This window comes from Rhinatrema bivittatum, chromosome 1 (assembly GCF_901001135.1).
Source record: "Rhinatrema bivittatum chromosome 1, aRhiBiv1.1, whole genome shotgun sequence".
NCBI classification, from domain to species: Eukaryota; Metazoa; Chordata; class Amphibia; order Gymnophiona; family Rhinatrematidae; genus Rhinatrema; species Rhinatrema bivittatum.
Genome location: NC_042615.1, coordinates 424697824 through 424721997, shown reverse-complemented (window position 1 = coordinate 424721997; position 24174 = coordinate 424697824). Strand labels below are relative to the sequence as shown.

General features: G+C 45.3%; 1 protein-coding gene across 1 annotated transcript in view; it reads left to right on the top strand.

Annotated features, from left to right (window-relative positions):
• The window catches only part of TSTD2 (thiosulfate sulfurtransferase like domain containing 2), a 70001-nt gene extending 48502 nt beyond the window's left edge, over positions 1-21499 (top strand). The window contains exons 9-10 of the mRNA XM_029603589.1: positions 13887-14025; positions 20311-21499. Coding sequence (XP_029459449.1) covers positions 13887-14025; positions 20311-20540 — 369 coding nt within the window. The 3' untranslated portion in view covers positions 20541-21499. The remainder of the gene's footprint in view (positions 1-13886; positions 14026-20310) is intronic.
• Positions 21500-24174: the final 2675 nt, after the last annotated feature.

Genomic DNA, 24174 nt, shown 5'->3' with positions numbered 1-24174 from the left:
TGGCCTTAGTTAAAGGACTGGTCTGTCACTGCCCTGAATCCTTTTATCCACTTTTCACTGAAAATTGCCTAGATGTGTAGCCTCGGGGGAGGATGACTCTATGGGCGAGTTTGGCTGGGAAGGCTGTTTCTGCCTTACTGCTGCTAATACTGTTATCTAGTTAGTGCAGTTTGTAATGCTACACTCTTTACTTATTGGGCAGAGGACGTGGGCCTATGTTTCTCACCCTTTCTGTGAGTTTCTACAGAGAGATTTCCATAAATTATGTTAAGTTTTATGAAAATGTTCTCCTCACTCTACTGTTTCTCTTCTACTAAGAAAAAATGTTTATTTTTCACAAAATCTCTACTGTTCCCAACTACTATGATAATTGCATTTTATTGAATGATAATTGCATATTTTGTAAACCGTTATGATGGCTCTACCGAATAACGGTATATAAAACTCTACAAATAAATAAATAAGGCAATTATGTTTGATGAAACTTTGCTGCTCTTTCAATCCCTTAACAGTTTATTGTAAAAAAAACAAAATAAATCTAATGGGAAAGTAATTTAGCTTATTTTTTGCATTGACTTGTATTGTCCTAGAGCCTGTAAGAAACAGGCCATTTCTATGCCTTAGGAGGCCTTACTTACAGACGTTCCTCTGGATCTCAAAGGCTTCTTTCTGTAGCGCTACTAGAAGTATGCAATGCCATGCAAATACATGTAAGAGACAGTCCCTTCTCTGAAGAGCTTTCAGTCTATTCAAGACAGACAAATAAGAGAGAGCATTTCATTAATTATGGAAAACGTTTAAACCAACAAGGTTATGGTCTGGAGAACGAGAGGGGCTGGATCTGGAAGCAGAGAGCTGGGGATGAGCTTGAAGCAGCCAGAGCAAAAGGGGATCATTTTGGAGGGGTTAGGAGGGGCTGAGAGGGGGATCACTGGGGGAGGGTCAGTGGCGAAGATAGAAGATCTGCTGTCTGTGTGTGACAAAGAAGGGACTGAGGGAGGGGGCAATGTTTGTGGGTGTGAGAGAGAAGGGATTGGTGCCAAATGAGTGTGTGTATGCTAGAATGGATGGGAGGTTAGGGAGGGGATACAAAGGGGAGCAGGACTGAAGCACAGTATGGACACGTCCCCTCCCCCATCAATGCAATTCAGATCCTTTCTACCTTGACATCAAATTATCTCTCCTAGATCCTGGTTGCTCTCTTCCTGTCTACATCTCCCTTCTCCCCAGATCTTTGAATCTGCACCCAGGCCCTCCTATTCTTACCTCCCTTACTCAACCCCAGATCCTCCCTCCCTCTCTCCCATCCCAGATTCCTGAGCCCCCCACTTTTTCAAACTTTCCTATCCAGCAGCCCTGGTCCTCTCTTCTTCTCACCCTCCTCTCACCTACCCCCAGTAACTCTCACCATCTCCTCTCCCTATTCCTGGTCTTCTCCTTCACCTTCTCCACTCTCCATCCCTCGGTTCTCCTCTCTCTGACTGTTGCTTGAGATCTTTCATCACCCATTAAATAAAAAAGCTTGGAAAATTACTTCTTTCTTTAATGTAATATAAAAAATGAAAATGTTTGCCCATGTGCTTCAGAATTTTTACATTTTTCCCACAGAATCTATACCTTAGATAGACCTTCTACTTCCTGTTGACTGACCTTTTGGTGGGGGGGGGGGGGGGGGTGCAGGAAACATCTCCGGTAGTGCCTAGAGGTGGCAGAACCCCAAGACGGTAACTTTCAAACAGGCACACAAGCGCACTTTTGTTGGCCCGTGCCCAGGATCGCGGCTGTTTTATAGCTTGTGTGCGCATGTTATAAAATAGCTTAGCCATGCACACCAAATTTTAAGTGGGAGCACGCAAGTGCATGCAAATGCCGCTTCTACTGTATAAATCAGGGAGATTTTAGAAGGGCGCGCCGATGCCATTTCCAGTTCACCTAGTCTTCCAAACCCCCCTGGTTTAATAGACGTGACTCCCCCCCCCCTTATCCTCGACACTTAAAACCCCGCCAATCTGCTTATCGATCTATATTTTATAACGTACATGGCATCCTTAGCAGAAGTAAAGTTATGTGGCAGGGGGTAGTGGCGTGCCGGAGCGAGTAAGTATTTACGCACACATCTCGGCTTTTAAAAATTCACCTTTAAATCTGTTCCTGGAGAAAGGACCTGGGATGGGCAAGACGAGAGATAGGGAAGACTGAAGACAGTGAGAGGAAAAGTGGGGAATATGAGAAGAGGGAAGTTCTGGACTTGAGTAAGGAGAGAAGGGAGTAGGAGGGGTTGGGTGCAGGATGAAGGATCTGGGGAGAAGGGAAAGGTAGGTAGGAAGGGAGGGAGGTTCAGGATGTGGGGGAAAGAATCCAAGATCAAGGGAGAGAGGGTTTGAAGTGTATTGATGGGGATGGGAGGAGGGGAAGTGCCCTTAACTGTGCTTCGGTCCTGCTCCCCCTTGTATCCCCTCTCTAACCCCACCCCAGTGCCTACTGGCATACACACACACAGCTGGCATCAGTACCTTCTTTCATACCCATAAACACTCTCCCCTTTCCTTCTCTCTCATACACAGACAGTCCCCAGCCAATCCTCTCTCCTCACACCCTAATGATCCCCACTCAGTCATTCCTAACCTCTCCAAAATAATCCCCCGTTGCTCTGTATGCTCCAGGCTCACTTTCCCTACCTTCTGTTCTCTGCAGACTGCCTGGGAGGGAATGGGCTGAAGCAGAAAGCAGAGGGCTGTCCTCTGCTGAGTGAGATTCAGCACAGATGGAAGGCATTCAATCTTCAGCCATCTGCTGCCCACAAATTTTTGCCACCCTAGGCACAGGCCTAGTGTGTCTGACAGATCCAGACCTGCATTAGCCAAGCTGAGGGGTACGAGTAGGGAGTTAGAACGATCAACTGTTTCTGGGGAAAGGACATTGGAGGAGTGAGAGCAGGAACTCTTGTCACAATCAGCTGTTTCTGGGGGGGGGGATGGAGAGCAGGGAGGCACAATCAGTTCTTTTCAGAATTGGAGCGTGATGAAGAAGCAAATGAGAACAGTGAGCAGGAGCAGAGCAAGAATTCTCAGTCAACAAGCATATGGGTGGTGTTATCCAACGGCACCAAAAGGACCCATCTCTCTAGTTCAGTAAGTTTATACTATTGAGCATATGCGGGAGTTCCTGCATGCATATTGTCTTATGAGCCCCTCAGTCTTTTTTTGTCTAAGCTTCCACACAAACAAGTACCCTCTTCTCTCTACTTTCTTTTTCCCATATTCTGCTAACTGCTGATTTCTAAAAACCTACTCATTAAGTTGCCTCATTGTCTTGGTAGCCCGTCAACAGCACTTTTCAGCGCTACCTAAAAAAAATAAATAATAATAATAATAATTCAAGACGTCTAGCTCCAAGAAGGCCATTCCCAGTGGCTTCAAGGACTGTTTGTGGCTACAAGATGCCCATCACCAGCAGCCACAATATGTGTTACAGGTGGTTGGGACCCAATCACAACTCAACTAACTGCTATGATTGTGGTTAGATGTCATCGAGATCCCAGCGGAACAGTGCGTGGAAGATGGAAGAATTTTGCAGGATGGTGAAAAATCTCAGCTGTTCTCCTTTGAGCGGGGCCTCCTTAGGTTCTCTCTATTGCAAGTTCAGCAGAAGCTCCTCAGACAAGGTTTCTCCAACTGTGGTACCGGGCTTAAGCAAGATGCAGAAGCATCCAGCACAGGAGCCAATGAGCTCCATGGCACACTCATGGGCTACATCCACCTCTACATGATGCTCATTAGCACAGAAGCAGCATCATTTGTCAGAGCCAGTGGTGTAGTCTGTACCAAAACATGCAAACAGTCAATGCTTTGGGCCTTAGCCCATCAATGCACCAACCTTCAGCACCATTGACACACCTGTGCCTGGTGCTATTGATACTTCAGTCCTTGGTGCCACTGGAACAAGCATCAAGTGTACTGGAGGAGACTCCTCATTTGTTGGCATCCTTAACGCCATCTCACCTCCTCTTTCCAGATCCAGACCATCAGGGCCCCTTATCTGTCATCCATCTTGGAGCCAAGTTTGAAGATGCCTGTTTCTATCTGCTCCATTGTGCCTCTGGTCTCTATGCAGCTTTCAACTCAGCTAACCTAAGAGAGCCTTTTCCTGGAGTCCAGTACGTGCTTCATGGGATGATGAACCTATGCTGGTTTCAGAGTAGGATGTCTCTGAGCCAAAGGACACAATGGTCGATACACCATATGACTGAATTGGTGAAGACTTTCTTTACCTCATTGGTGGCTAGTGACAAGGAGAGCATCCTTCAGCCTCTTCTATTCAGGATGTTGGATTTGTTTCCTCAAGAGGGAGTCCCTCTCTCCTCCATGCCTTGGGAGATGCCATTGGTGGAAACAAGCCCTCAGTCAGGCAGGCCATCTCTCTCTGCAGAGGAATCTAGCCAGAATTCCAAGGGTGGAATGCAGGACACTGCCGTCTGGAGCATGGTCCAGGAGTATTCCTCTCCAAAATGACCAAGGTCTCTGACCCAATCGCCATCATCTTCATTGGGGACATGGGTTAGTGTCCCTTGCCTTTTGGTGCTGAGGAAGGGTCTATGGGGATCCTCTCAGACTATTTACTTGACCTGCCAAAGGATTAATCTCTTTCAGAAGACCTCCTTTACTCTAAATTCCTAGACAAGCTAGGTAAAGTGATCAGTCAACATCTGAAGACACGAAGTTCTCCGCACTGAAGTCTTTAGACTTCTTCGGAATCTGGAAATGCTTTCTGAACCAGCAGCGATCTTGGCCCATTAAATCCTGTGAATTTACAAATCAGAATGTGGGAGAACCCAGCCTCCTGCCCCTGGTAGCGAAAAAATTAGACCTTCAACAGTCTTCTGGGTTTAGGGAAGTTCAACTACCAAACCAGTCAATGATAGTGGAATCAACTTTAAAATGAACTAAAAAGACCAGAATTTTTTCCAACACTTCCTTTCCCCCAGGTAAGGAGTCCAGGATGTTGGCCAATTTCAGGAAGAAAGTCTTCCAGAGTTTGAAGCTTAATACCTGCATTGTGGCTCATTAATTGATTATGGTGTAATACTTACATGACTGCATCAACAAGTTGAAGCCTCTGATAGAGTCTCTGGTCAGGGAGTAGAGGCTATCAGCAGGCGTTTCTGGATGCGGAGGAGTGCAAGCACCACCTCATCTAGTCAATATATGAATCTTTCAACATCACAGCAAGATCCTCTGCAGCAGCCATTGGGGCATGCCAGATGTCTTAATTAACAACCAGCAGCCTGCACAAGCATGTTCATAAATTGGCCAAAGTTCCTTGACAAGGATACAATCTCTTTGGGGACAGGGTCAGGGAAATCATGGCCTAGATTAAGAAGTAGCAAGTGGCCTTTCAGTCTTTGTCAGTGGGAGCCAAACAATATTTTACTTCTAGATGTCCTTACTTTGCAAGACTGGAAGATTGGGCATCCAAATGGCAGATGAAATTTAATGTGGACAAGTGCAAGGTGTTGCATATAGGGAAAAATAACCCTTGCTGTAGTTACACGATGTTAGGTTCCATATTAGGAGCTACCACCCAGGAAAAAGATCTAGGCATCATAGTGGATAATACTTTAAAATCGTCAGCTCAGTGTGCTGCAGCAGTCAAAAAAGCAAATAGAATGTTAGGAATTATTAGGAAGGGAATGGTTAATAGAACGGAAAATGTCATAATGCCTCTGTATCGCTCCATGGTGAGACCGCACCTTGAATTCTGTGTACAATTCTGGTCGCCGCATCTCAAAAAAGATATAGTTGCGATGGAGAAGGTACAGAGAAGGGCAACCAAAATGATAAAGGGGATGGAACAGCTCCCCTATGAGGAAAGGCTGAAGAGGTTAGGGCTGTTCAGCTTGGAGAAGAGACGGCTGAGGTGGAATATGATAGAGGTCTTTAAGATCATGAGAGGTCTTGAACGAGTAGATGTGATTCGGTTATTTACACTTTCGAATAATAGAAGGACTAGGGGGCATTCCATGAAGTTAGCAAGTAACACATTTAAGACTAATCGGAGAAAATTCTTTTTCACTCAACACACAATAAAGCTCTGGAATTTGTTGCCAGAGGAGGTGGTTAGTGCATTTAGTGTAGCTGGGTTCAAAAAAGGTTTGGATAAGTTCTTGGAGGAGAAGTCCATTAATGGCTATTAATCAATTATACTTAGGGAATAGCTAGCCACTGCTATTAATTGCATCAGTAGCATGGGTTCTTCTTAGTGTTTGGGTAATTGCCAGGTTCTTGTGGCCTGGTTTTGGCTTCTGTTGGAAACAGGATGCTGGGCTTGATGGACCCTTGGTCTGACCCAGCATGGCAATTTCTTATGTTCTTATGCTCTTAAATACTCCTTTTTACAGAGGCATCTCTTCCACCAGTTTCAGCTCTGCACCTGCACTGCTGCAGCAACAACTTACAGTGTGCGGACGACCACATGAGAGACATTATCCTAAAATGCCACAATCAGCTCAGCCCAAGCATGGGCCTAATTTTTACAAGACTTGATCCTCAGACTTCAACCCCTCTGGTAGGGGGGCAGATTCATCTGTTCATCAAAAAGTGTGGTAGATTATCAAGGCCCATTGGGTCCACAAAATTGTGAAATCTGGTTACCGTTTGCACTTCTCCCATTTCTCAGCACTGCATCACCATTTAGCCTTCGATCTGGATCTCTTACTTGACTCAACTCTGTCTCTAGGTGGAGTCACTTCTCAGTCAGCGGGCGATAGAACCTGTCCTTCCCAAGGACCAAGGCAAGGGTTTTGATTCCTGCTATTTCCTTATCCTCAAGAAGTAAGGGGGACTGAAACCCATTCTGGATTTATGAGGACTGAACAAGAGACTGTTGCAAGAAAAGTTTAAAATGAATGCCCTCCACACCTACTCGTCATTCAAGCTGGAGATTGGGTGTGCGCACTGGATCCATAAAGCTCATATGCTCACATATCTATCTATCCGTCTCATTAGAAATACCTTTGAGCGCTCAGCAGCTCTGAGGGTCTGCATGAAATGCCTAGTAGTAGTGTTGCATACCTTCGTCATCGGGATTTGTATCTTTTTCCTGGATAATTGGCTGGTGACTGGATCTTCTCAAGTAGAGATATTGAACTCTCTGCAGAAGATGATCCAGCTTCTTCAGTCTTCTTAGTCAACTTTGTTGAGTCAAACCTGGTCCCTACCCAGAAAATTGAGACTTGGATAGAATCACCAGAGATCATTGCATTCCTTCCACCAGATTGGGATCTTTGTCTGTGAGCTCTTGTCTAGATCTTGCTGAAGCTAGAACAAGTACCAACCCAAGCAATCTTGTTTGTCCTTGGACACATGCTAGCAATGGATCCTACCATGTGTCCGAGGACAAACCTCAATATGAGAATTCTGCAGGCAGGCCTCTGCTGTCAATGGATCAACTTTGACACATTCCATATAAGTAATTATGGAGATGAAATTGTCCCTCCCAGAGGTCTTGGAGATAGGTTCCCCTCTTCTAATTCTGCCTTATCAAGTAATTCTAGTGAAGGGGAGGGAATTAGTTGGCAGCAGAGTACCTGTTCCAGATAAACCTGTTGGAGCTGCAAGCCATTCGGCATGAGTTAAATTTCTCTCATATCTACTTGTAATTCGCTTTTCCTGGAAATACCAGCTAATACACAAAGGGTATGTAGTTATTACAGATTTCTGCTGCTAGAGTATTAACAGAATCGCTGAAGTATGATCATATAATGCCAATATTGTTGGCATTGCATTGGCTGCCAATTAGGGTTTGAATAGATCATAAGATCTTGATACATAAAATTTTAAATACGAAGATAATATATGGTTAGGTGCAGCTTTACATTTTCATACCCTCCAGTGTGCTTTAAGATCAGCTAGTAGAGGGTTGTTGGTGGTACCCAATATTCTGCAAGCACACTTGGATGAGGTAAGGAACTGTGCAATTTCAATCTCAGGCCCAAGTTTTTGGAATATGATGCATGAACACTTATACCTTATTACAGACACAAAATCTTTCAAGAAAAATGAAAAACATGGTTATTTAAATTGGCATTTGAAGGTTCAGCATGTTAAGTTACAGGGCAATCTTTTTAAGATGGAGGCAATCAAGTGGTCATGTAGTCCCCTCCCATTTTACTTTTTGGCTATTTTTATTATGTTTTATATTCATATTTATCACTTATTGTGCACTATTTACCCCTTTAAAAAGCTGTTTAACGTTAAAATTTTAGGTATATTTGGATTTCTTATACTGTGATTATCTGGATGTTTTATTTTGTTTTGAAATGAGTTGCTTGTGATTTCATGGTGTTCATTAATTTTATGAATACTTAAATTGTAAACTGCTATGACCTACAGAATAGTGGTTGAGAAATATTTTATAAATACTTCATGATCCAAATCAATACTCGGTGGCAATGTTTTAAGTGAACAAACAAGGGGGCACAGGGTCCTAGTCCCTTTGCCAGAAATCTATGAAAATTTGAGAAAAGGCTCTCAATCACAGAGCGTTCCTCCAAGCAACTTATCTTCCCAGGATCTCCAACACACTGGCGGATTGCCTGAGCAGACTTTTCATTTCCACGAGCGGTCCTTGGATCAGGGTGTGGCTGACAGGCTGTTCAACCTCTGAGTTACCTGTTAATCGACTTGTTCACATCAAAAAACAGGAAACGTTGCTTCATTTATCAGAGTAGGTTCAGAACTGCTCCTGATACTTTTCTGCTCAAGTGGGATGCAGATCTGCCATATGCCTTTCCTCCGATTCCATTAGTGGTGAGGACAGTGCAGAAGGTACTCATTACTCCAGCTTGGTCCAGGCAAGTGTGGTTTTCTTACCCTGTAAGGTTGTTAGTCCACCCACTGATCCCCCTGGGATTCGATCCAGGCTTTACTGCTCAAGAAGAGGCTTGTTTATTGCATCTGAGCCACCCCTCCCTCAACTTGATGGCATAGATGTTGACATCAATAGTCTCCTCATCACTATCTAAGGAATTTGAGGACATTGTGATTTTGGCCAGAAAGCCAGCTGCTAGAAGAGCATACAGTTTTTAATAGGGATGTGAATCGTTTTTTGACGATTTAAAATATCGTCCGATATATTTTAAATCGTCAAAAATCGTTAGAGGCGATATATGATAGGAATTCCCCCGATTTATCGTCAAAAATCGTAAATCGGGGGAAAGGGGAGGGGAAGGGGGAGGGCGGGAAAACCGGCACACTAAAACAACCCTAAAACCCATCCCGACCCTTTAAAATAAATCCCCCACCCTCCCGAACCCCCCCAAAATGTCTTAAATTACCTGGGGTCCAGTGGGGGGTCCCGGTGTGATGTTCCACTCTCGGGCCACGGGTGCGTTGATAGAAATGGCGCCGGCGCTACCTTTGCCCTGTCATATGACAGAGCAAAGGTAGCACCGGCGCCATTTTGGTTCCTGTCCCCCGACATCACGAGCGTAGGAGATCGCTCCCGGACCCCCGCTGGACCCCCAGGGACTTTTGGCCAGCTTGGGGGGGCCTCCTGACCCCCACAAGACTTGCCAAAAGTCCAGCGGGGGTCCGGGAACGACCTCCTGCACTCGAATCGTGTTGCCGTAATGCAAAATGGCGCCGGCCGTATGGCCATATTGCCGTACTGCAAAATGGCGCTGGCCGTATGGCCGGCGCCATTTTGCATTACGGCAACATGATTCGAGTGCAGGAGGTCGTTCCCGGACCCCCACTGGTCTTTTGGCAAGTCTTGTGGGGGTCAGGAGGCCCCCCCAAGCTGGCCAAAAGTCCCTGGGGGTCCAGCGGGGGTCCGGGAGCGATCTCCTATGCTCGTGACGTCGGGGGACAGGAACCAAAATGGCGCCGGCACCATTTCTATCAACGCACCCGTGGCCCGAGAGTGGAACATCACACCGGGACCCCCCCACTGGACCCCAGGTAATTTAAGACATTTTGGGGGTGTTTGGGAGGGTGGGGGATTTATTTTAAAGGGTCGGGGTGGGTTTTAGGGTTGTTTTAGTGTGCCCGAGAGTGGAAGATCACACCGGGACCCCCCCACTGGACTCCAGGTAATTTAAGACATTTTGGGGGGGTTCGGGAGGGTGGGGGATTTATTTTAAAGGGTCGGGGTGGGTTTTAGGGTTGTTTTAGTGTGCTGGTTTTCCCGCCCTCCTCCGATTTACGATTTACACGATATTTAAAAAAACAAAACTGCGACGATCCAATTCCCTCCCCCCCCCAGCTGAAATCGATCGTTAAGACGATCGATCACACAATTCACATCTCTAGTTTTTAATGGAAGCATTTTTCCTCTTGGTGTCAGGCGAGTTCCCTGAACCCATTTGCCTAAGCTTCAGAAGATCTGTTTCAGTATTTTTTGGGCCTCAGTACATCATTAATCAAAGTGCTTCTCAGTGCCAGTGGCAGGGTTTACCTCCCTCAAGTAGATAGAAAATCAATCTCCACCCATAGTCTGGGTCATGAAAGGCTTATAGCATGAGACCAGTTGCAAAGCCACTGCTGTCATTGAATTTCAATGTCATCTTAGCGCAACTGGAGCTGGTTTCCTTAAAGTTCCTTACCTGGAACGTTGTATTTCTAGTTGCCATCACTGCAGTTAGAAGGGTCAGCAAACTACAAGCTTTGGGACATTACTCTCCATTCCTACAGTTTTTCCACTACAGCTCCACACTTCTCTTAAGTTTCTGCCAAATGTGGTTTCTGTATTTCATTTGACTCAAGCTGCTACAGTTGCAGCTGCTATGCAGCCTCATCGTACCATGACAGTGAGGCCTCCCCATCAGCAGAGGTCTCCTCGAAGCTCCATTCCATGCTGTCCCCATCAGGTCCTCCTCCTTGCTTGCTCTACACCCAGACTCCAGCCCTACATAACCTTGTCTGTCCCTTGCTTTGATGCTTCTGCATTGAGACTCCCATGGCACCTTGCCCTAGCCACTCTTGCCTTGCGGCCTACCCAGGCCTATCTTTGCTGTGCCTTGTAGCTTCTGGGCCTTCTCGCTACTAGCTTTGTGTTATGGCCTCTGGCCCTCCTTGCTCCTAGCCTTGCCTTGTGGCCTAAGGGCCTTCTGCTTTTTGCTTTGCCTTGTGAACTATCTAAGCGTTGCCCTGACCTCTGGTCTATTCAGGCTTTACCTTGCGCGGTGGCCTAGCTAGGTCTCTCCTTGTTTTGGGCTTCAGTCTTTCATGTTCCATATTATGTGTTGTCCTTGTCTCACCCTGTCCTGTCTTAGTCCAAGCCTCAGTTCTAACCTTATCTGCATGTTATTCCTATCTCAGTTACAGTCTTATCTGCATGATGTTCCTGTCTAAGCCTCAGTTCCAACCTTACCTGCACTCTGTTCCAGTCCTAACCTTGCTCCGGCCTTACCTTCCTGCCCAAGCCTTGCTCCAGCCTACCAACCTGCCTAAACCTTGTTTCAGTTTTTGTTATCCCACTCTGCGCCACTCCGAGGGTGGTGTTCCTTACGCCCCACTTGAGCCGGAGCCATAATACAAGCCATTGTTTTGCCCATGTTCTTTCCAAGACCTCATGCATGTATAGGGGAGAAGGCCCTCCATTCACTAGCCTGTAAGAAAGCCTAGGTCTGTTATCTGTAGCAATTGCTAAATATAAGTGGGCCAGCTGGCTAGCAGACTATCAAACACGGCTATACTCTAGCTGTCCTTCATATTACAGGTAAGAACCATGGATTCCTCGATGGATCACTTAAGAACCATTCCAATTGAGGACATTTGCAAAGCTGAAACTTTGTCGTCAGTTCACACCTTCACATCTCATTACTGTCTGGACAATCTCTCAATCGCCAGTAACTTTGGGCAAGCAGTTTTGTGCAGCCTGTTCACCCAGTAGACCACTCTCCATGTGGGGGCTTGGTTGCATTTTCAGTAAGTGCTCTGCCACAGGCCCCTGAGCTTGGGTCTCCCTACATATCATGTTTAATTCAGTCCTGCTTATTGATGGAGAAAACAGGTTTGCTTACTGTAAACAGGGTGCTCTGTAAATAGCAGGATGAATTACCATGCTTAATAGAGATGTGAATCGTGTCCTCGATCGTCTTAACGATCGATTTCGGCTGGGAGGGGAGGGAATCGTATCGTCGCCGTTTGGGTTTTTAAAATATCGTTAAAATCGTTAAAATCGTGAACCAGCACACTAAAACACCCTAAAACCCACCCCGACCCTTTAAAATAAATCCCCCACCCTCCTGAACCCCCCCAAAATGCCTTAAATTACCTGGGGATCCAGCGGGGGTCCGGAACGACCTCCTGCAATCGAATGGTGTTGTCTTCAGCCGGCGCCATTTTGCGCCGCCATTTTGCAAAATGGCGGCGCAAAATGGCGCCGGCCGTAGACAACACCATTCGACTGCAGAAGGTCATTCCGGACCCCCCGCTGGACTTTTGGCAAGTCTTGTGCGGGTCAGGAGGCCCCCCCCAAGCTGGCCAAAAGTCCCTGGGGGTCCAGTGGGGGTCCGGGAGTGATCTCCTGCCGCGAATCGTTTTTCCGTACGGAAAATGGCGCCGGCAGGAGATCGATTGCAGGAGGTCATTCCAGACCCCCGCTGGACTTTTGGCAAGTCTTGTGGGGTCCGGAACGACCTCCTGCAGTCGAATCGTGTTGTCTACGGCCGGCGCCATTTTGCGCCGCCATTTTGCAAAATGGCGGCGCAAAATGCCGCCAGCCGAAGACAACACGATTCGATTGCAGGAGGTCGTTCCGGACCCCCGCTGGACCCCCAGGTAATTTAAGGCATTTTGGGGGGGTTCGGGAGGGTGGGGGATTTATTTTTAAGGGTCGGGGTGGGTTTTAGGGTGTTTTAGTGTGCCGGTTTTCCCGCCCTCCCCCTTCCCCTCCCCCTTCCCCCGATTTACGATTTTTTGACGATAAATCGGGGGAATTGTTATTGTATCGTGGCTCTAACGATTTTTGACGATTTAAAATATATCGGACGATATTTTAAATCGTCAAAAAACGATTCACATCCCTAATGCTTAATACCTGCCTGCCTTCCTGGAGAACCAAGTCCCTGATTAAAGTTAAGCCAGGGGCTCATGAGGCAGTGTAAATACTTACTGAGGTAGAGAGATGGGTCCATTTGGTGCCGGATGACATCATCCACGTGTCTAATTCGTCGTGCTGTCTATGGAGAACCCTATTTGTGGTAAGCAAACTTGCTTTCCTGCTTCTATTGGCTGTTTCTGGGAGTCTTGCCATGGGCTGAATGAAATCAAGCAGCAGATCTGAAGTAACCTACCCCTGCTTTAGAATAATAAAAAGCAGCAGTCATAAAGACCCAAGGGAGTTTGATGAGAAAAATGAATTGTGATTATCATTTAGTTCTTGAGTCCATGGATATGTAGGACGTTAGGTAGGTCAGAAGTAACTTTAGCCATTCCCCTGGAGCAACATTCCCTGTTGTATATGTGTGCATGTGCACATATAGGATCATGAAACAGTTGCGCACAGGAAAAAACAGCAAACAAGAAAAGAAAAATTCAATGGTGCTTCTATGAACATGGCACACAAATTTGTACATTATTTTTTTATTTATTTTATTTATTTAACAGTTTTATGAACTGTAACAAAGTTACTAATCACTTCGGTTCACATTTCAACAATTACAATGACAATATAAAGAATAATTTATGTTTATAAAGAATAAATTATGTTGCATATGAGAACATTTTTGCACACACAACCCTTAAAAAGTTATAGAGATCATTGCCCTGGAATACATGACACTGTAATAGCCCAAAATAATAAATTGTTGTGGGTTTATTTTGAAAGAATCAGCTCATCTCATCTTGTTGCATGGTCTTGTTTGCTTTTTGCTTTTGTAATAGGCGGTGTGCAAGGAGGTGTACCAGCTCAAGGGAGGCATCCACAAATACCTGGAAAAGTTTCCCCAGGGCTTCTACAGGGGGAAGCTGTTTGTTTTCGATAACCGTTACAGCCTTTCTTCAAATGCCGAAGTGATTTCAGGTATACCCATTGTATTCCAGTGCTGGAGATGCAGGAGCTGCTGCATATCAGTGCCCACCGAAATATCCCACTTCCCCTTTTTGCATTATTAAGAGGGAATAGGTGGTCTGATCAGAGTTTTTGATTAAAAATGAAGCCATCATCATGTTTAAAGAAAACATTATTAAATGTAGTGTTGATAATAAGAACTGTATTATGAGAATGTGGGATGCCAGACTATCCCCTATGGACCCATTGTAGGAACACGCTCTTACAAGCAGTCATCATGTAGGGGAAGGCTGTGCACCCTACCTGGGAGATGCTGGATGAGTTTCTGGTTCCCTCATGGAATAAGTGGACACTGAATCGTAACGAGAGAACTGCATCTCTGCTGTCCATCAGTTTCCTCCTGCTAGCTGAATAAGAACTTGGCCATAATGGGCTACGCTAAAATTTTGTAACTGCCTCTGCATCGCCATCCACCCATTGCACACATTCTTCAGCCTGGTGCCACAGACAAAATCTCCTAGGACAGGGATAGGCAACTCCGGTCCTGGCGTGCCCCAAACGGGTCTGCTTTTCAGGACATCAGCAATATGACTGAGGTACATTCGCATGCAATGCCTCCATTGTTTGCAAATCTATCTCAAGCATTTTCATTGTGGATATCCTGAAAACCAGAACTCTTTGTGGCATTCAAGAAGTGGCATTGCCTGGCTCTGTGCTAGAACCTCGTATGCGTGCATCCCGAGTATGGCCACTGGGTGCTGCTAAGGCACGATGGCTGGATCTCCCTCTACCACCCCTCCCACCACCAAAGGATCCACAAATGCTGCCCTCCCCCCCCCCCCCCCCCCCCCCCCCCCCCCCCACTCCCCAAATCAATCTGACTTGTAGAAGCCAGGCTTGGGAATCAGAGCTGGATCTCCTGCATGGCAGCTCTCAGGTTGGCCTACATCTTTCTGCTTTTTTGCTAAAGTTTACTAACATAAGTTAGTGATTCTGGGTCTCATGGCTGAGCTTGGGGATTTTGGTTATTTTTCTTAACTTTAGATAGATATATTTCAGTTGACAACAAATCCAATAATATTGGATTAAAAAAAACCCCAGAATGATAGGTAATGAATTCTAGTGCAATACAAGAAAATATTTGTAGCAAGAAAGGCCACAGACTCAAGGGACTGACTTGGAGGGTACAGAGCGTTTCTTCACTCTGTCAGCAGGTCACATCCAGCTGAGATTGGTACTTACTGAGAGTCAATGTCCTCTGAAAGCTGTTTGGTGGACTATTACAGATTAGCTGGTGATCTCAGTCCATATCATTAAAAAACATTGTTACAGTTTGTGCCGTTTCTATACTCCTGTAAGAATTCTGTGCCAAAAGATAAAATAATTCTGTGTACTATATTTTAAAATTCTGCATACTTTCAGGTGAATTTTCAAAGACGTTAAGTGTGTAAATGTAGCATACTACTGTAAATAGTTCCAAAAGCCATTTATGTGCATAAAGTGCCCCTTCATGAGTAAATCCTATGGACAATTCAATGGCATATACTGGAGCAATTTTCAAAAGCCCACTTACACAGGTAAAGTGCATTTACATGTGTAAACCCCAATTTTAATTGTAACCCGAGCACTTTTCAGGTTGCCAGTACACCCTGGGTATTTAGTGACAGTGTCAGCTAGTCAGAGTAGGATGGATTTTGGGACCTCCATGCAGATGCAGCGCCTCCTTCAGTTTTTATTTTACAGGCCCAGCCAGTTTAGCCAGGCGAGCCCTGTTTGGTGATCCTGGCCAGGGTCGGGAGGGTTTCTGCCCAGCCAAACTATCTGGTGGGAGTTCTCGCTCTGAGTGCATTTTTTGGAATTTAAACTTTTAAGTGGTAGAGGCCTTGCTGGAGCCTGTTCGGGGAATGGGGAACCCTGGGTCTGGGCCGGTTAGGGAAGACCTGCATCCCATAGCCTTGGTGAGGAAGGGGGGCTGACTGTGACCTGCTGTAAGGAGTCACCCCGCTGTTTTTCCTCAGTTGTGTAAAGATTAAGTTCAAGATCCAGGAGGAAGTTTTTTTTGACTGCCCTTTTCCTGCCGAGTGGAGCACTCAAAGCCCTGCTCCGAGGAACCCCTCCCAGCAGGGATTCGAAGAGAAGATCTAAGGACTGCATTAAGATTTAAGAAGAAATTATACAACTGTGAGTAAAGGGCCGAGCCTAACATTCAGAAAGACACCCATCCGGTGCTTCCAAAGAGCCTGCTCCCTGGGAAGGAAGAGAGATTGGAGAGCTTGTCTGGGTTCCTGCCCCAAAGAACTTATACATTATTTTATGGCCGTATTGGAGTACAGCCTGCACCCGGGGATGGTCTTACGTAAGCATGTAAATGCTTTTTAAAATCAGGCCCATTGTCTATAATGAATTCCTTTGAGTAATAATTTAAACCACAGTACAGAAAACATTTGAAGGTTTTGGTGCAGAATTCTGCCAGTATAGTAATAGTGCAATACCACCAGGGCTTCTGATTTGAGACATTTTATTTTAGCGCTCCACGGAGTCCAAGGGGAGCTCTGAGCTGCAGGCAGTGCTGACTTCTGGTTTATTTATTTAATACATTTGTATTCCGCCGAGCTACAATTTTCAGCGGATCCTTGTAGCTGCCAACAAGATTTCTGGCAACTCAGCATTTCTGCGGTTGTTGCTACAAATCTCAGGCTCCCCGGCTTGCCAAATTAAAATCCCTGAAAATCAGAAACCCTAACATAAGGCAATAAAACCACTGCACCCCCGCACCAACTCATCCCTAACACATGCTGTCTTGCTGCTATTTATTCCAGCACCTACACAAACACACACACACACACTCACTCACTCACTCACTGCCTCCCTCATTCCCATCCAAAACCCTCCCTTCTAATTCCCTAGCTCATCAATGCCCCCCCCCTCCCCAATTGGTCAGTTTCCAGCATCCCCTGTCCACCCAACCATCAGCCAGCAGACTCCCCCCATTGAGTCTCCAGCAGCAGCCATGGCCTCCAGAACATCTGTTCCCTTCCGGTACCACAGGCTCTTAAGTGTGTTTGAGCTGAGCAGTGCCCGTCTTCCTATGCTGAATTCAGGAGACCAGGTGACAGACCACTGCAGGAGTTTGCACACTGTGAATCTCAAACATACTAGGAGCCGTGCAGCGCCAGAAGGTAAGAGCTGCTCTGGTGCACAACTGCATGCGTCAGGGCAAGGGAGTGGGGGAGGGGGAGCCGCAGGTGAAGACCCCCACCAGTTCCCTTTACACTTTCTCCTGTCCATGTCCAGGGTGGCAATTTTACACAAAATCTGCATTGTGCAGAATTTCCCCAGGAACACTTTTTGAGGTAAATAAATAGGCTGTGCAGATGCTTGCACTGTCGTTGCCCTTGTTCTGCTTGATCAGTAAATAAATGGGGGACTTCTGGCTCCAGTGCTTTCATTCTAGCACCTTTTGAGAACAAAATTTGTTAAAAATGAAAACGAAATCACAAATTATAAAAGCAAATTTCCACAGGCTATTGTCATTCATACACTAATATACAATTTACACATTGTATGGTTCAAACCATTCCTGACATATCAGGTAAAGGCAAAGTCATTGGGTAGCACCATGGCCAAAGTACAAGGGAGCCGATGCAGAAAGATGCGTTCCAGCCAACGCACCACATTGCCTGCAATTCGGCACTCATTTTCAGGCCGATTCAGTTGCCCACTCTCCTGTGCGCGTGATTCAGGGGGGAAGAAGATGCAAATGAGGGCCCGCAGTAAAAAGAGGCGCTAGGGACACTAGCGCCTCCTTTTGGCCCGGAGCAGCAGCTGTCAGCAGGTTTGACAGCTGACGCTCAAATTTTCCAGCATCGGTTCTCAAGCCAGCTGACAGCCACGGGTTTGGAAAACGGACGCCGGCATAACTGAGCGTCCGTCTTCTGACCCGTGGGCACATTTAAACATTTTTTTTATTTTTGGGGCCTCCGACTTAATAATCGCCATGATATTAAGTCGGAGGGTGTACAGAAAAGCAGTTTTTTCTGCTTTTCTGTACACTTCCCCGGTGCCGGCCGAAATTAGCGACTGCCTTTGGCAGGCATTGCTTTCTGTATCGCTCGGGAATGTTTAATAGGCCCATCAACATGCATTTGCACGTTGCGGGCGCTATTAGTTTCAGGAGGGGGTTGGCCGTGCGTTTTTGACGCGCTATTACCCCTTACTGTATAAGGGGAAAGCTAGCGCGTCAAAAATGCGCGTCCAAACCCGGGCTAACAGTAATGTAATGGGCCCAAAAATGAGTGCTCTAAAACAGAAGTAATACTTTGTGCCCTTGCGTGGAAATCCCATGCAGTGAGGACATTAAGCATTACTCCCCAATGCAGAGCAGTGTGTGTTGTGCCAGCTGTCTTTTTCTTAGCGCTGGAAACGTAACTCCCGGTCAGAACCGGGGGGTGCTGGGCAGAGACTTCGGGCATTGCTGCCAGCTGAGAACCCCTCCTCCTCACCCCCAAAAATCTTCATATCCTCCCTATCACAAAAAAAAAGTACCCCCCTGAGGCTCAGACCAAGTAACACCGCTACAGAGGAAACCAACTCCCCAGACTGGAAATACACCCAGCTCCCCTCGGCTGCTTCACCCCCGGGCTCCTTTATGTGCTTTGCAGCAACTTCGGTTTCCCCTACAAACTGATCACAAGGAATACAACAAGAAAATTGGTTCCGATCTTCCACACTCTGCCTAATAGTAGCAGATTGGTAAAATGCCTGCCGCAGGTTGTGTTGTGGAGCTCTCACAGAGGAAGTCTCTTCCTCTGATATACAACACGGACCAAGAGAAGGCGCAAAACCTCACTGCCGAGAGAACAAACTCCGGCCATGCCAACAAACCGGGCAGCCTCTTTCCTGAATTAAAACGTGCGCTAGGCCAATGCCGTATGCACATTTTACAGTTTTTGCTTGTTTTGTTTTTTATTTTTTTTAAATTCCTGATACATTTGCATAACATTAGCTTACGGCATCAGGAGTTACAAAAAATTTAACCTGAGCATTAAAAATGTGTGTTGGAAACCAGTGCACAGTTTTTTTACGCTCAGCTTATTGCATTGACCTGAAGGAAAGGTTGAACCACTCTAGTGAGAGCCTTAGGGTGGAGATAAGTCAATTAATTTGACTGGAAGAATGTTTTCTGGCATTTCGTAATTATAATTTAAGGGTCTTGTTTTCAGAACTTTTGCCATAAACACAGAAATGGGGAAAAATAGCGCTTGCAGGTGGAGCCCAGGTATTTAAGTGCTTAAAGATATAAATATGACAAGCACAGAATACTCACATTTTTCTATGGAAGCTGACTATTCAGTACAACTTCTAGGGCAGCACCTTTTGTAATAACGCTCTGCATATGAACCTGGAGTTCCAATGAGTGCAGATTTCTCTCATGCATATGCCTTGTGGATATGATGAAAAACTTGACAGGCTGTGGGGGCCCCAGCACAAGTTTGGGAAGCCCTGGAATAAAGGTGCACCATGCATTGGTTTTCAGCTGTATCTTGGAGGCACACCTAACCAGTCTACGTGCATGAAGATTCATTAGCTAAATTTGCATACATCAGACTTAGGGTTGCCAACTGGCTCCAGATTTTCAGGATGGGTTGATCCAGTCCTGGGTTTACTCCCACTGCATGCAGATACTTATAGTCTTGCTTTTCTTAGGGAATACAAGATGGAAATCAGAATAAATCCCAGCATGCAATAGGGTAAAACGAGGAATGGATCAACCCATCCTGAAAATCTGGAGCCAGTTGGCAATCCTAATCTGTGTGTGTGAGTGCATATATATATATGGGTATCATAAAAACCTGATGTGTTAGGTGTGCCTCAGAACAGGGTTGATAACATGGGGAGAATGTGTGCATGCTGGTGTATACATACACATATACACACATACATATATACACATACACATCCATATACTGATAAATTACCTGTATCTGTATTGTTTCATTCTATTTGCTCTGTTTCATTCTATTTGCACTGTTACATTCTATTTGCACTGTTTCTTTGTAAACCCCAATTTGCACTGTTTACTTTGTAAACCCTCTAATTGCAGTGTTTCTCTGTAAACAGATACGATGTGCAAACGGCAATCAGTATAAAAAAACCCTTTAAATAAATAATAAATAAATATACATACACATACATATATACAAACACACATATATATAACATCTCGGTATATATATAAAATGTCTGGAACCATAGTTATTTTGTCTTTTTGGTGAACTGCTTCTCTTCTTCGCTTAGAATGCAGATACTGTGGCGCTGCCTGGGACCAGTACAGACTCTGTTCCACCCGGCGCTGCTGCCAGCTTGTCCTGACGTGCTTCCAGTGTCAGGCGAGAGGCCTCACAGCATGCTGCCCGGCATGCCAGGAGAAAGGCCGGAGGCTGGCTTCATGTCCTTCCCAACAGATGTTCAAGGAGGAGTGTGAGTGCACCGATAAGCGGCAGCAAGTACCCATCGAACCCATATAACAAAGGGCCAGGCTAAGCCTCATGCCAATCCAACGCATTACTTGTTTTTCCGTAAATGTGAAATCCAAATGCCCAAGCAGAGAGAGAACTTTCATCTCGCCAAGTGTGGTTTTAAAGACAAACTCAGATCATCTGGTTTATAAATATTAAACCTGCTGGTGTCACCAGGACAGTTTTATTTATATTTACTGATAATCCCACTCTGTAAAGCTTTTTTTTTTTTTTTTTTTAACTTACCCTTTTCCACCTGGCTTTTATTCTAAAACTTTACTAGGCAATCTTACAGTTTTAACTCGTTGGTCCCTTCTACATGCTGGCTTAGTCTCATGGGGACCTCATGGCTACAGGTCTAAGCTGCCGCCGCCTGGTCAAGCACTGCCCCTGGACAGTCCCAAAGCAGGTCGCAGCTCAGCCCTCCTCAAAGAGGCTAATGTAAAGCTATCTGGCTAACGTACACAGAATATTCAGTGGCATGGCAACGACGCTGAATATACAGTATTAAAATTAGCTACGTAAGTTTATCCGGCTTACTTTAGACCGGCTATGGGCCACGTCTAACTTATCCGGTTAACTTAACCAGATAAAGGTTGATATCACTAAATATTTGGCTAAAGGTCATTCATCAAATTGCGTTAGAGCATTAGGACCATAACGCCCGTGATAAAAAACGCATTGCAAGACGTGCCTTCAAATTTTTTAAATTTACTCAAAAGGGAGGAATTTGGGCAGCATATATGAAAATGACAGGTGAAACTACACCTTTTTTCCTGATGTTAAGCTGTGCGATATGCCCAAAATGAGATTTCTGATAAATGATATAAATCCTGGAGAGAGAGAGAGCGCTTCTAGGATGGCACACATATTAGGCAACTATTTATACCACTGTAGGAGGGTCAACTAATAACTCGAGGTGAGGTTTTGGTGGTGGTCTAGGGTTTGGGGCAGTTTTGCATGTACAATCGGAGGAATGAACAGCACTGTACCCATCAGTGAAGATTTGGAGTGAGGAAAGGTTCACAAAGATGAGATTTGTACATTGTACTCTCGCCCTAGCTTGATAGTAGCTGTGCATAAAACTAGGTCGAGAGTATAATGTACAAATCTCATCTTTGTGAACCTTTCCTCACCCAAATCACATCAAATCTTCACTGATGGGTACTGTGCTGTTCATACCTCTGATTGTACATGCAAAACTGCCCCCCAAACCCTAGAACACCACCAAAACCTCACCTCAGTTTACTAGTTGACCCTCCTACAGTGGTATAAATAGTTGACTTATGAGAGCCTTATAAAGAGTCTGTCTCCTCTCTCTCTCTCTCCCTCTCTAAATGTGGAAATGCCTGTCTGAGCTTCTCAGCTTGTGATGTGAAAATATCACAGGTGCAATAAATTTGACGCAGGATGCAGTAAAATAGCACACATTGTGGTATCACAAAAATTTCCCTAACAATGCCCTGTTTTTTTTTGGGTTTTTTTTAAAATCGTAGGCGCTATTCATGCGAAATTTATAGTAAAATGATGAATCTAGGTCTAAGTTAACTAGATAGGTAGTGTCAACCATTGTGCGCCCACTGACTATATGGCTATTTAGCTGGACAAGTGACTTATCCAGCTAAGTGGTATAGCTGGATATTCAGCTAAGTAACATTTGAATTTCTATCCCAAAGTGTTACGATTGCCACTTCATGAGCATTCTGAGCCCTGGCTTACTGGGAGCTGGAGCCTGGATTCTTTTGCTGGCTGGCTCAGCACACTTACCTCCAATTCATTAGGCTGGCCCAGCTCTAACAATTCAGGGAACTACATAAAGAGTATGAAACAGTTCCAGAAAGGCAGAGAAAGGAACAACAGTTTCTACTGGGCAAGCAGCACCATGAGGCAGGCAGCGTGCCCACCTCCTTTCAAGCATGGATGGGATGCCAGCCTGCTTTCACTTTATCCAGGCCTCACGGACATAGGAATCTTTGGAATTACAATCTTCTCTCTTAGGGCAGCCAGCATCCATTGCCATCAGGATATGCTAGTCCAGTTCTGGTTTTATATCACCCATCTGCATTCTGCAAGATGATACAAAACCAGGATCGGCTGAAAACTTCGGCATGTGAGGTTTTGGATATATGCACACTTGGTGGTGCACCTCTGTTTGGTTACTTTAATTATTAAGTAAAAAATGAAGTTTGAAAGAAACCAGAAAGGGAATATCACACCATGGTGACATGAAATCAGGCTGACAGCACTAGCTGTGTTCCCCAAGTCCCAGGTCCGAACCACAACATCATCCTCTTACTCCTTAGGGAGCCCAAGTATTAACATTCATGTTGAAGCATCTCTCACCTGCCCTTCATTTAGCTATTTTGACAAATTTTGATAAATTCCAGGGGCAGCCAATGTACCTGCCATCACAGCATGCAGCGACCATGGTGCAGTATGCACGAATAATCATGCCAGAAAAACAAAAGTGCTTTTCATCTTTTACAGTTACCTTTGTTCGGTACACACCAAGCTTCCACCAGCAGAGAGAGAGAGCAATGACAGGAATTTCAGACAGGAGTGCTGCAGTAATGTCAGTTGCTTCAGGCTGTGGTGCTCTGCGCGTGCCCCTCCCCTCTAGTTAGTGGTTTGCCAGTGATTAGGGGCTGGGTACTGCAGACAGAGAGCTGTGCCCCTTTTACAGTGGCTGCTGCTTTTCTTGTCCTGGTAATGAGAGAGAAAAAAGTCCCCTTCTCCCCCCAGATATTTTACCATTCCTCTCTGTGCTGCTTAGCTTTAGGCCAGGTCTCTTTTTTCAGGATGACGGCAGTGAATCTGATTGAAACACACCCTGCATCCCTTCTTGCATGTGTCACTTCTCCTGAAAAGCAGACCTGTTGGGAGCTTAAAATAATGTAATGCTGCCACAGCGCTCACTTCCGACTGGTGCCTTTGGTGGTCAGCCAGAGGGAGCGATCGCTGTATCGGAAGGCTGTGGCGGCGACGATGGTAGCTGTATAGTTAGTGAGGACAGAAGGACCAATATCCCATCACTGCAGGAATGAGCAAAGTAGAATTCCATGTTATCTCTGTGCATTAACACCCACCATGCTCCTAGGCTGACATCTGCTTTTTATAAATGGGGAAAAATAGTGCAGTTATTCTATGCCCGGCTACAATCGGACATTCTGCTGTGGGTGCTTGACCTGTATCTCTCCGGTCCTTAAACAGAAAAAAAAAACCCCAACACACACAGGGTCTCTTTTTCAAACAGGAGAGCTAGTCTTCATAAGTTTTCCTATATTCTGGATTTACAAGGGTAACTGAAGTTGCAGACGTTTACATTTTAAATGCAATTCTTTCACCACACTGTGTTTGATATCAGATTCAGGAAACTTTATTGGCATGACCATTTGTACATGTGTTTCCAGAGGAATACATAAAGTGGTTAAAAAAAAAAAAAAAAAAAGATCATTCGGTAATCAACACTTCCTATAGCAAAGCTATTTTGTTCCTCTGCAGACTTGTTTTCAAAAGGAACTTACATGTTTTTTTAGACCTCTTTGGTTAAATGGATAGTGTCAGAAACTTTTACAGGGCAAACGCACGCACACACTCAAATATTAGGCATTGTCTGTGTCTTACTTTTAATTAAACTATTTAT